Below are 13,448 nucleotides of genomic sequence, written 5' to 3' on the forward strand. Positions count from 1 at the left end.
AATTTCTATAAAGGGAAGAAAAACGAATCCTAAAAAATTATACCATAACTTTATTTAGAAGTGAATCCTAATTATATACTAACAATGTCCATGAAAAAAAAAAAATCATCGTACCTACTTAAACTATCATCATCTGGGGTGATGTTGCATCCAACCAAACCCTGACTGAATCCAAAACATATTCTCTGGCTGTTTAAAAATATAAATATAAAATATATTTTTGAAGAATTAAATATTAAAAATAAAAAGTATTTTGAGTCTTTTATAATATAATCATTATTTTTTTTAAAAGTATTTCTATTGAATATATTACTTTATATTTTTTTAAGATGAAATACTTTATTAAATAGTAGTAAATATGAAAAGATAGTTTTAATTTAAAAATAAGTAACTATTTTATTGAGGAATAATATTTAGTTAAAAATATCTTAAATTTTTGAATGGAGGAAATATTTTGTTCAAGGTTTTGAAAATCCACGTATTTTTATAATTATAATTATTGTATAAATATAAATATAAATGTTTATGACATCTCATTTAATTTAGAGATATTTTACATATTTTTTTTTCACTTAATTGGGAATTAGATTCCATGAAACTACTATTTGAGGATGTATATAACAAGCTGGAACGTGCGAGCGTGTACGAAGCCTTCCTCCTTGGTCCCTGTGGCTCTATCTGTCTTCACTTGTAAAGTTTTAACTAGAAGCCACAAAACGCAATATCTACTTAGCTTTATAAGTAGGTGAGAGGAGCAGTCTCAGTCACCACCAGCAACAAAATCCATCGCTAACGTGAAACCAAGCTAATCCAGAGCAAAGCAAAGGATCCTTTCTTCTTCTTCAATGGCAGTGACTTCAACTTCACTCGCATCCCAACTCTGTGGCCCCAAATCCATCTCTTCCACCTCCGTTGCCCCCAATTTCTCTGGCCTCCGCCGCTCATGCTCCAAACTTGATTACTTCAACTCTCAATCTGTGTCCTCCACTCAATCCTTCTTTGAACACATTCATTCCACTCTCCGCCTCTCCTGCTCTGGCAAGGGCTGCCGTGGCGTCGTCACCATGGCGGGCTCTGGCAAGGTACGTTTTCTCCCCTTCATAGCAGTTTTAGTTTTTATCAATGTTTTTTGAGGATTTAAGATCTTTGCAGTTTTTTTATTCTGCAGTTTTTTTTTTAATGTGTCTTGTATTAGGGGTTATTGGGATTTCGGCGGGCAATGTATTTCTTCCTGTTTATCATTTTATACCTTTTTTTTTAACCCGAGTCTTCTTTAGTTGCATTTAACTTCTTCTGAATCTAATCCTTTGGAAAATGGAGTGTAGATAAAACCTGGAAGAGTTGTCAGAGTTTTGGCTATGAGAATTATTTGGAATTGGCTATCTTATGAATGAGCAATGGTGCTGCTCTATGACAAATTATAATGGAAACTAGTCAGCCTTTCGCTTGAAAGTTAATAGTTTAAGGATTTTCACTTCTTTTCTATCCTTTTTTCAGAGTTGGAATGGTCATTGAACGGTGTTGTAGCCTTTGTTACCAAGTGTCAATTAGACCCTTCATCCTCCCATTCCCTTAATTAATATTAATTTCTGGAAACAAGTACTCCGGCAAAAAAATTTCATCTTGCCCAAGTTCTAATGCCCCCATAAAATACATGTATATGTATGTTGCCCCCACATTCTACAATTCCTGGTTCGGTCTGTTGGTATTGCTCTATCCACATTTCAAGTTCGAAGGGGCTTTTGTGATTGTGAGGGCTTGCGTTAGAGGTTATAATACAAGTATTCGTGAGTTAAGTTAAAATCATAACTTATGGGTTAAAATAATCTTTTGACACTCTCTTGGTAACAAAGAGATGAAAAGCGAATTTTAGATTAATCAAGCATCTATATAATTCAAAAATCCTATTCAATAAGAAGTTTGTCTTTCCTTCTTAATTCTTATTCTCATATTGTTTCTTTTTTGTGGTTTCAGTTCTTTGTCGGTGGCAACTGGAAGTGTGTAAGTATCTTCTTCCTTCCCACCTCATCCCCCCCCCCAATTATGGTTTCCTGTCCATCAAATTTTTGGGTGACTTTTCAGTTTTATTCCCTATAAAATTGCAATACTTACGGTTGGCAATTTAAATTTCGGTGCTTTCTTGATATACTTCTGCGTTTAACTTTGTCATTCTCAGCCAAAATATATATGTGAAGGTAACAGCACGGAACTTGGTTCAAGAAGATGTTTATGATCTATTTAAGAGGATTGCAGCACTGATAGACCATTTTTTCTATTCCAAAGTTTCCTTAATGTTTTGCACATTACTCCTTTATTTACAAATTTCCCTTAACATGGGGTGTTAGCTAATCTCTAATTAATACAATATGCATATGCCTCTTTTCTTTCTTCACTTGTTCTGTACTCCCTCCCAAAGCCTAAAATCGTAGCGTAGGCTGTGTAGCATTGTTTCTTATTTCTTCAACAGCAGCACCATCATAGTGCAAAATTCCTTTTAGAACTCTGAAATTACCCTTCTTAAGCAGAGAATCTTTTTGTGCATTAAACAAACATGTACTGCATGGACTACTATGTACTATCCATAGATTCTGCATTTTTATTGGGTAAAACTCAATGCTATTAGTTGGATGTATAGCTAAACTGTTGAAATGTGTAAACAGAACTAGAAAAATTCATTAGTTTATTCCTTGCTAACTATGTGAAACAAATCTAAACAAGATAACGCACCAATCTTTCCGACCTGCCATTAAATATGTTAGACAAAGCCTCATGTTAGAATAATCTGACTGTAAGATTTTCCTTCACGGTTTGACAAATATCCTTCCATCTATTAAATACTTTTGCAAATAATCCAATTTAGCGTTTCTTGATGTTTCTGAGATTAGTAATTTGTTTTTCTAGTATTTTGCTCACATTTGTCCTGCATGGGTCCCCTACTTGATTTGAACATGGATTTCTGATGCATTAATATCCTTGTTCACGTTACAATTGCTAGTTTTTCGACTTTCCATGATTCGTATCAAACTATTCTAGTGTTTGACATTTATGGGGCCTGATTGTTGCGCACATAAATTTCCTTTGCTGTATACTGAAATCATTAATGCTATGTGGTTATATTTGTTTTATTCTTTAATGTTTTATCTGCAATTAAAGGGTTTTTTTTTTTCCTTCTAGAATGGCACAAAAGACTCTATCAGTAAGCTTGTCTCTGACTTGAACAGCGCAAAATTGGAGCCTGATGTTGGTGAGATATGTTCAATCTTCAATTGATGCCTTTTCAATAGAAAGATGTAGACAATATCTAAGTAAACTCATATTCTGCTTGTTATTGACTCCTCAGAATCTTGAAGTGAAGTTGACTATGTTTTTTAAATTGAAAATTAGGTTATCTAATCATGATGACAGATTTGACTAGGACATGATATGGTACATATGCTATCCAAATGGTGTCATGTCTTGTAGTGCTGTCTATGGCTCATCTCAGAAACAAGTTAATGCAAAGAGTTTGGACATAGGGGTGTAGTGGCCACCTCAAATGCATGATTAGACTACTTTGGTAAAGAAGCTTACTGAAATGGAGTGATAACTTTGATATCTTGAGGTGCTCAACTACTTCAGTACAGAACAGTAATTGGAAGACCTAGTCATTTACGCCAAAATGATTTAAGAATAGATCTCTTGTGGCTGTCTCAACTCATGCATGGTCTGCTTTCAGTAAAAGCCTCAATTTTTTTTAGATTGCTATTTGCCTAATTTTTTTTAAAATGTTTGGTGCAGATGTTGTTGTTGCACCTCCCTTTGTGTATATCGGTCAGGTGAAAAACTCAATCACAGATCGGATTGAGATATCTGCCCAGAACTCTTGGGTGGGAAAAGGTGGTGCTTTTACTGGAGAAATTAGGTTAGCTTCATTCCTGTCAAGCTTGGCATGCTAATCAATAATTGGATTGTTTTCTGACGCAGAATATTAGGTCTGTTGAATGCTAATTTTAGATACCTTAAAAAATTGCCTTTATAAACGAACAATTTTTGGTCTGATATCATTGCACTAATTCCCTAGATTCCTTGTGCATGATGTAGGTCAATATAGTTAAGTTTAGCTTGCATTGTGCAAATGTTGTGACTTTGACTTTTATTTAAGACTGAGCTACCATAAAGTATGTACTTTTCTTCTCTTGCTTATTTTCTCTTTTCCATTGGTCTCTAATTTCCATCACAATTCCTCTTGGTGGCTCCACAGTTAAATTATTTCAAGCTTAAGATTGTTTTTTCACAATTTTTTTGAATTAATAAACAGCGTAAGTCACTTGTTTCTATTTTTCTCTCTTTCTTGTGGTTCTAGTCTGGATATGGCTATTTAGATTAGTTACTTAGTTGCTGGATGGAACCACTGGCTCTTGCTTCAATGTAATAAACTTGTTATAGAATTTAGATTGGAGAGAGAGGGGGAGGGGAGGAATAGAGAAACGAAACAGAGAGATAAAGAGAGCAAATATGAATATGTAATTCTCATTGAAAATCAAAATCTGAAATTGGGTACTCTATTGCCTCTTATTTATAGGCATTATTAGCATATGAACATATATCCTAATCTATCCAAAACCTAATAATATAATAATAATAATATATTTAAATATCAAATCCTATCTAAATCCCATTTAAATCATAAATCATATCTAAATCTATTTAAGCCCTTATTAAATCTTAATTATTTTCTCATTTATTACAATTACATAACAAAACTCAAGTCATTTGGTTACTTACTGCCACCTGACACTTGTAGTGTGGAGCAACTTAAAGACATGGGCTGCAAATGGGTTATTCTTGGACATTCTGAACGGAGGCATATTATTGGAGAAAATAATGAGGTGAAAATTTTCAGAAATAATTTCTACAGTAGTTCTCTTGGAAAATATGGTCAGTGTTCTAAGAGATGCAAAATGGTCAAGAAATTAACTGTTGCTCTGCCAACCAGTTTATAGGAAAGAAAGCTGCCTATGCTTTGAGCCAGGGTGTTGGGGTGATAGCATGCATTGGGGAGCTGTTACAAGAGAGGGAATCCGGGAAAACTTTTGATGTTTGTTTCCAGCAGTTGAAGGCTTATGCAGGTGAGGTTTTTATTGCTGAGGTTTCGTTATTTTCTGTTTCCTACCTTTTGAGGATAAATAAATTAAAAAGGAGGGGGAGATTGCAGTTCGTTTGTATTACATTTGCTGTGTTCACTGTGCGCAGATGCTGTACCTAGTTGGGACGATATAGTTATTGCATATGAGCCAGTATGGGCCATTGGAACTGGCAAAGTGGCCACTCCCGAGCAAGCTCAAGAAGTACATGTAGCTGTTCGTGATTGGCTGAAGAAGAATGTCTCTGCTGAAGTTGCATCTAAAACACGAATTATTTACGGAGGTAGATCAGTTCTGAAAATTTTAAAATTGTTATCAGACTTTCTCTCTCTCTCTCTCTCTCTCTCTCTCTCTCCATTGTTGTCTCTTAATCGAAATTTTATACTTAATCTTCTAACTGGAGTTCACACGAGATGATTTTATTTGCGTCATGAATGGTTTGCCAACCCTTTTTTTTTTTTTAAATTACAGATAAAGTAAGTTCATTTCACGGTTTTGATATAATATAAAGAGAAATTGGCTTGTCCACTTAGGAATTATCATTGATTAATCAATAGGAATATAGGAAGTGAAAGGTTAACATAGATTTAGATTCAATAGATTGATTGTAATTTGGTAACTGCGATAGTAAAACCATTGGCTGATATGGTAACAATTGTACACCAACCTCTTATTGAAATTAGATTGACCCTAACTTTCTCAGTTGAAATACTTTGCTTTGCTTAAGGTTTAGTATGTCTGACTATTTTTGAGACTCTAGCTCTCATTTGATTTTACAAGCGGGGTGGTTTAATTGGAGAAAGGTTAAAAGAATTATCTGTAATTGTAAGGTACCTGATAAGTTTAAAGGAAAATTTTATCGAACTGTTATAAGATCAGTAATTTTATATAGTAGGGAATGTTGGGCTTTGACGGGACAGCAAGAACATAAAGTTGGAGTAGCAGAGATGAGAATGTTGAGATGAATATGTGGATATACACGTAAAGACAAAATTCGAAATGAGTGAATACGGGGAAAAATGGGCTTGGTATCTATTGAAGGAAAAATGGTAGAAAATTGTTTTAGGTAGTTCGGACATGTGCAAAGAAAATCATGGGAGGCACCTGTGAGAAAAGTGAAACAGATAATTTTGAGCCCTGTCAAGAAGAGTAGAGGAAGATTGAAGAGAATACTTTTGAAGGTTGTTGAGCGAAACTTTTTAATTAACAATATTTTTAAAAACTTAATAAATGATAGAGCACAATGGCGTCATATAATCCATGTAGTTAACCCCACCTAATGGGATAAGGCTTTTTGTTGTTGCAGCTCTCATTTGATTTCAAACTTTGGAAAGATATGTACTAAACTACTTGTGTCATTCAGGATCTGTTAATGGGAGCAACTGTTCTGAGCTTGCAAAGCAAGAAGATATTGACGGATTTCTTGTGGGTGGTGCTTCTTTGAAGGTACATGACCGTATTGTTCTTTATTCAAACATTTTGATCAAGGGAAGCGAATTGAGTGTCCATTAATTTTTTTTTTAAACTTATTGTATAATACAGGGCCCTGAGTTTGCCATCATCGTTAATTCAGTCACATCCAAGAAAGTAGCGGCTTGACGAGTTAATGTGATTTTGGCAATAAAGAGTTATTTAACGATAAAACATGCCTCTTGTGGCATTACTGTTGGTGTATAATAACAGATTGGTTTTGATGTCTTTCTACTATTTCTTTGCTGGTGGTAGGAAAATCCTTCTCTTTTCCAATGAGTTATTGTCTTGTAGCAACTGGCTATAACAGGAGCGTTTTAAAGGCAATAAGTGATTTCAAATTATTGTTGCTCACTTCAATGTTAGAAAGCCTGATTTTTCTTGTTTTTCCTTTCTTGTCTTGTCATCAATGTTCAATATTTTACATAAATGCTGCAAGTCCTTGTCAAATTATAGTCCAAGATAGCTGGCTCCAGTTTGAGATTAAAGCAAGACTATTTGTGGGTCTTTTACTTAGTGTGTGTGGAGGGGGGAACCATATTTTACAATGAGCAAAACACAGAAGCAGCTTGATTCTTGTTTATTTTTGGGAATGAAAAAACGGTTACATTAATAAAGAAGAGATTACAGGCTGGTCAGATCAGAGATTCACACTGAGTGATAAATTCCTTTTATCATCCCTTTTAGCTTGACTGAATGCTTTACCTATCCTAAAAATGTTCTTTTACTCTGGTTGGGGAATGGAGATTAATGAGTTTGATTTAAACATAAAACAATGATAATTGTGGTTAAAAAAAGTTTAATATAGAAAAAATAAAAGAGAAAAGGATAAGAAAAAGTTAACTAGAATTTTTTAACTCCACTTAGCTATTTTTTAAAGGTCAAATTTCTCAAAGTCTCTCTTCCCATTCTCTACATTCCCTTTCAAATAATTCTTCACATCGCTAGACACTTTTTTTTTTTTTAATATACCAGAACATCTTAAAAATTACCCAAGATTTACCTGTAAAGTGAACACCAATTATTCACCAGCACTTAACAACGTTGGTCGGAGGAAGAGTGCCATGAAAACCCAAGGAAGACGCTACAAAGATTTGTGAGACGGCGTGACAGGGAATTCGAGAGTGAAGACACCAACAGCAGACAAGTGATCTTGATCTATCGTAAGAATTGAGTGCTTTATAAATTACTATACAGTATTACATGTTAAAATAAGTTCACGAATAACTTCACTAGTCAAAACACTCTCCTTGTGATTACCAATGGTAGGCCAGTCACGGGAGATGTTCATTTCTTTATTTACATTTTCGTCGAATTGAAATATCAATCTCATTTGCCTCCCATTATTTGCCACTAAATGAAATTACCTGCGATATATGAAAATGAAGAAACCTCTTTACGTCATAGTGTTGTGAAAATAAGTTGATGAGTGGATTTACAGAAACACCTGTTTACCGTCATTATGAATACAAAACGCGTGTCGGCGAAGATGACATTCAGCTAGGACACTTTGCATCTGCTTTTTAACGTTCAAAAGTGTATTCATATTGACAGTGCAATGCAACCCAATTGCAAATAGTTTTGCACAAAAAGTCAGACTTCATTATTGAATTGAAATGGATTAAAGCCGCTTTAGATGGAGGTTAGGTGTGTATCAAACAGCATCAATGAGCAAAAGTGGTGACATATGGGCAAAGATTTGGTGATGGGTCATTTTCTCCTTTTAATCATTCCTTTAATTGCTCCATCTCTTCCAATTAATTTTAGATATAATTCAATGTCAAAATATACCTTAATAAAAATAAAATTTTATTAATTATACTTATTTTAATATTGTCCTTATTATATTCTCTCTCTCTTTAATCTTTCATAAATAAAGTTATATTAAATAAAAAATATTTTTAAAAATAAAATAAGATTGAAAGGTATATTTAATTAACTTTATTGATATATATAATTTTATTTAAAATTATTTTATAAATTGGATTGGAAGAAATACTTTATTATAGTTAATTCAGGGAAAAAAGTTTTTTTTTATATTTTAAAGAGCGGATTCTTTATTGTCTGCCGTTAGTCAATATTTTATTGAGTTCATAAATTTTAAAGTAATCTAATAATAAACAAACTAAACTGTTTCTTCATAAAAATCAAGTTCTAATTCCACACATCTTTCTTAAACCCAGAGTTAGCGTACAATGGCAATGGCATGTTGATGATGGACTATGCTTTTAATCATCATGTAATTATGCACTTGAATAAAACATTACAGAAAAACAGAAATATGCGTAAGATTTTTTTTTTTAATATTTTGCATTCACAGCTCTCCTCAAAGTCTTCACAAAACACGCAATTTATTTGATTGTTATACGGATGTGGTTAACCTCTTAAATTAATCATGTTTTGCCCTTGGATTCTAAAACTTTCTTTCTTTTTTTTTTTTTAATTCTTTGGTGATAAACTTAACTGCAATTAACCAAGCCGCCTTTTCTAAAACCAAATATTAATCAGGCTCTGTAAACTAGAGCTCTGAAGCTTTGAACTTCCTGTCTCTCCACCACCACTAATTTACTCATCAAGAACTGGAAAAGAGAATACAAAATGTCCACAAGAATTCCATTTCACAAACAATCAAATACGCCAGAATTAGCATCATCGTCCTACACAGAAACGTTCTTTATTTACTCTGATCGGGGATAATATAGATCACACTACAACAGTACATCCGCACAAAGAGCCCTCAATTCACATTTGAGATACTATTTTCCCTTATTAATCTGTTTCATTGATTCTGGGAATCTTGGATTAAGCTATATCTGTAAAATTGCTGATGAACAAAATCCGATTCCAAGATACACATATCATAATAACAGGAAGAAAACAACACAATACATACACTTCATTCAGCACTTCTTGAGATACCAGTAACAACGGCAGCCATGCTTACATCGATAGCAAGGAGGCGCTGCACAAACCTTTCTTGGAGGTCGCATGAACAATACCAGAATCAGGATGATTAGAACCAGGATTGGTACAAGCAGAGCTGACCAATTCATTGTCGTCTTTTCAACAGCTTCTTCAGGTCCGCGCGAGAAGAGACATGGTATGGCCAGAAGCGTCAGGGCCACGAGCAAGAACAGAACAACGTTTGAAGTACAAGCGTCGCAAGGTTCATGTGATATGCTTTACAAATTACTAGACAGTATTACATGTTAAAATAAGTTCACGAATAACTTCACAAGTCAAAACACTCTCCTTGGAATTACCAATGGTAGGCCAGTCACGGGAGATGTTCATTTCTTTATTTACATTTTCGTCGAATTGAAATATCAATCTCATTTGCCTCCCATCATTTGCCAGTAAATGAAATTACCTGCGATATATGAAAATGAAGAAACCTCTTTATGTATAGTGTTGTGAAAATAAGTTGATGAGTGGATTTACAGAAACACTTGTTTACCGTCATTATGAATACAAAACGCGTGTCGGCGAAGATGACATTCAGCTAGGACACTTTGCATCTGCTTTTTAACGTTCAAAAGTCTATTCATATTGACAGTGCAATGCAACCCCATTGCAAATAGTTTTGCACAAAAAGTCAGACTTCATTATTGAATTGAAATGGATTAAAGCCGCTTTAGATGGAGGTTAGGAGTGTATCAAACAACATCAATGAGCAAAAGTGGTGACACATGGGCAAAGATTAGGTGATGGGTCATTTTCTCCTTTTAATCATTCCTTTTATTGCTCCATCTCTTCCAATTAATTTTAGATATAATTCAATGTCAAAATATACCATTCTTTGATACAAATAAAATTTTATTAATTATATTTATTTTAATATTGTCCTCCCTTCATGATTATATTCTCTCTCTCTTTAATCTTTCATAAATAAAGTTATATTAAATAAAAAATATTTTTAAAAATAAAATAAGATTGGAAGGTATATTTAATTAACTTTATTAACATGTATAATTTCATTTAAGATTATTTTATAAATTGAATTGGAGGAAATACTTTATTATAGTTAATTCAGTGAAAAAAGTTTTTTTTTTAAGAGCGGATTCTTTATTGTTTGCCTTAGTCAATATTTTATTGAGTTCATAAATTTTAAAGTAATCTAATAATAAACAAACTAAACTGTTTCTTCATAAAAATCAAGTTCTAATTCCACACATATTTCTTAAACCAAGAGTTATCCTACAATGGCAATGGCATGTTGATGATGGAGTATACGTTTTTTTTGGGGATAAAATGGAGTATACGTTTAATCATCATGTAATTATGCACTTGAATAAAACATTACAGAAAAACAGAAATATGCGTAAGATTCTTTTTTTTTTTTTAATATTTTGCATCCACAGCTCTCCTCGAAGTCTTCGCAAAACACACAATTTATTTGATTGTTATACGGATGTGGTTAACCTCTTAAATTAATCATGTTTTGCACTTGGATTCTAAAACTTTCTTTCTTTTTTTTTTAATTCTTTGGTGATAAACTTAACTGCAATTAACCGAGCCGCCTTTTCTAAAACCAAATATTAATCAGGCTCTGTAAACTAGAGCTCTGAAGCTTTGAACTTCCCGTCTCTCCACCACCACTAATTTACTCATCAAGAACTGGAAAAGAGAATACAAAATGTCCACAAGAATTCCATTTCACAAACAATCAAATACGCCAGAATTAGCATCATCGTCCTACACAGAAACGTTCTTTATTTACTCTGATCGGGGATAATATAGATCACACTACAACAGTACATCTGCACAGAGAGCCCTCAATTCACATTTGAAATACGATATTCCCTTATTAATCTGTTTCATTGATTCTGGGAATCTAGGATTAAACTATATCTGTAAAATTGCTGATGAACAAAATCCGATTCCAAGATACACATATCATAATAACAGGAAGAAAACAACACAATTACATACACTTCATTCAGCAATTCTTGGGCTACCAGTAACAAAGGCAGCCATGCTTACATCGATAGCAAGGAGGCGCCACACAAACCTTTCTTGGAGGTCGCATGAACGATACCAGAATCAGGACGATTAGAACCAGAATTGCTACGAGCAGCGCTGACAAATTCGACGTCGTCTTTTCAACTACTTCTTCAGATCCGTTCTTGAAGAGATATGGTATGGCCAGAAGCGTCAGAGCCACGAGCAAGAAGAGAACAACGTATGAAGTATGAGCGTCGCAAGGTTTCGGTTTACAGTAATAGTAGTAACCCATCAATGGAGCTCGGATGAAGGCCTGCGAAAGTTGGAATTAGGGTTGTAGAGGCTCACCAACCAGAGAGGATAATTGAAGTCAAATACAGCAATTATAGCAAGGAAAGCTGTGAGAAATTTCGCAGAAGAAACAAGAATCCGCACTTGACTTTTACACAAAAATAATAATAATAATAATAATAATAATAAAATCAGCACAAGAACAGGAGAATCATGCCCAAGATCGGATTAATAATATCAACCACACAGGACTTCTTATTGCTACTCAACTTTATCTGGTTGAGCAATTCGTGTTTCCCAGGAATGACGGTAAAGTCAGACGTTCATGCGCTAAGGGGCCGCTAAGGCATTCGGATTTGTGAATTTCCCCTCACAGAAAAAAGGAGAAGATTTTATATTTTATAAAAAATGATTATATGTGTGTGTGTGTGAGAAAGAAAATTCACATATTTTAGAGGATTTAAATTATTTAGACTCTGCTAATGAATTGAACTGTAAGACACACGGGATATTTTAGAAAATTAATTTTTAGAAAATACAGTTGACTGAAAGATGTAAGAACATTTATTTCAGCAATTCAACTCTGATTTTGACGTTTTTTTCATTTCAATTTTGACGCATTCTATTTTACAAATATAAGTAGACTTCGTGACAATACAAATTAACTCTCTTTGTTGTCACATACGCAAATTTTATACTTTTTAATTATATATTTTATATTAAATTTTAATTTCATCATTTAATTTTATTATTATTTTAATATTTTAATTCTAAAAAATATTAAACAATATCCTCTCTTATAACAAAGTTAATTTTTACTTAAATGAAAATGATTATTGATCGCTTCCATAAATGTACGGGATCACATTAATAAATTACTCGAAGTATTTCAAATGTCGAACTTACATAAAATTTACATTTTTTGCTAATTTAAATAATTAATAATTCAAAAAAATAGATAAAATGAATTATTTGATGAGAATATAAAAATAAAAATAAATCAAGAAAATAATGATGATTAAAACATAACCACTTTGGTTTAGGATTCACCTTATAGGCTACTAATTTCTACCTTTTAAATTGACTATTTAATCAATTATAGTGACAACTATTCTTAAAATGTCATTTTTCCTGAAGCATTAATGCCTTTTTAGTTAGCGTTGAATTCATTCCCACAATATCCAAACAATTAATTAAATCGTGAAGCTATAATTTAGGTCACCACAAATTTCTAATACTATTTTACTATTCCTAGCTTAGTTATTTATATCTATTTCTTTATATTTAGATACCTTCTTTACCTCCCAATCCATCAAGATTATCTATAGATTTAATTAAATGGTGGCCAATCATTAAATTAATATGAAAAATAAGAAAAATAAATATATTTGAAAAAAGTAAAAATATTTATAAATATAAATGCAAAGAGTCAAAGAAAGAAAATAGAAAACTAACTCTTCAATTGAGTTGCATCCCTATCCCAATTGGATAATTTAGAAACATATAATCTAATCAAATAACACTATTCTGAAATCACCAATCATAAAAAATAATCATAGAGAAAATTAAGAAGTAAAAAAATAACACAGTTCTAAAATCACTAATAATAAAAAACAATCG

The 13,448-nt window shown here is 32.9% G+C and overlaps 1 protein-coding gene and 1 long non-coding RNA gene across 2 annotated transcripts; one reads left to right on the forward strand and one right to left on the reverse strand.

Moving 5' to 3' along the window:
* The first annotated feature begins 709 nt into the window (after positions 1-709).
* LOC129293553 (triosephosphate isomerase, chloroplastic) lies at positions 710-6,947 on the forward strand. The gene is made up of 9 exons (XM_054931568.1): positions 710-1,082; positions 1,975-2,001; positions 3,175-3,244; positions 3,778-3,901; positions 4,784-4,868; positions 4,976-5,108; positions 5,233-5,406; positions 6,487-6,569; positions 6,666-6,947. The coding sequence occupies exons 1-9, from the start codon at positions 846-848 to the stop codon at positions 6,720-6,722; spliced, it is 990 nt and encodes a 329-aa protein (XP_054787543.1). The 5' UTR covers positions 710-845; the 3' UTR covers positions 6,723-6,947.
* A 2,678-nt stretch (positions 6,948-9,625) lies between these two features.
* LOC129293876 (uncharacterized) lies at positions 9,626-10,188 on the reverse strand. The gene is made up of 2 exons (XR_008589231.1): positions 10,051-10,188; positions 9,626-9,963 (listed from the first exon to the last, which is right to left on the reverse strand). It is a non-coding gene; the product is annotated as an uncharacterized LOC129293876 (long non-coding RNA).
* Positions 10,189-13,448: the final 3,260 nt, after the last annotated feature.

This window comes from Prosopis cineraria, unplaced genomic scaffold, assembly GCF_029017545.1.
Source record: "Prosopis cineraria cultivar Desert tree isolate PC_DT_omini unplaced genomic scaffold, ASM2901754v1 PC14, whole genome shotgun sequence".
In the NCBI taxonomy this organism is placed as follows: domain Eukaryota; kingdom Viridiplantae; phylum Streptophyta; class Magnoliopsida; order Fabales; family Fabaceae; genus Prosopis; species Prosopis cineraria.

Bases quoted from the DNA above. Each gene is read 5' to 3' on its own strand.
- LOC129293553 (XM_054931568.1), top strand. From the start codon at position 846: ATGGCAGTGACTTCAACTTCACTCGCATCCCAACTCTGTGGCCCCAAA. The intron at 3,902-4,783 runs GTTAGCTTCATT...TGACACTTGTAG, and splicing joins GCTTTTACTGGAGAAATTAG to TGTGGAGCAACTTAAAGACA. The intron at 5,407-6,486 runs GTAGATCAGTTC...TGTGTCATTCAG, and splicing joins AACACGAATTATTTACGGAG to GATCTGTTAATGGGAGCAAC.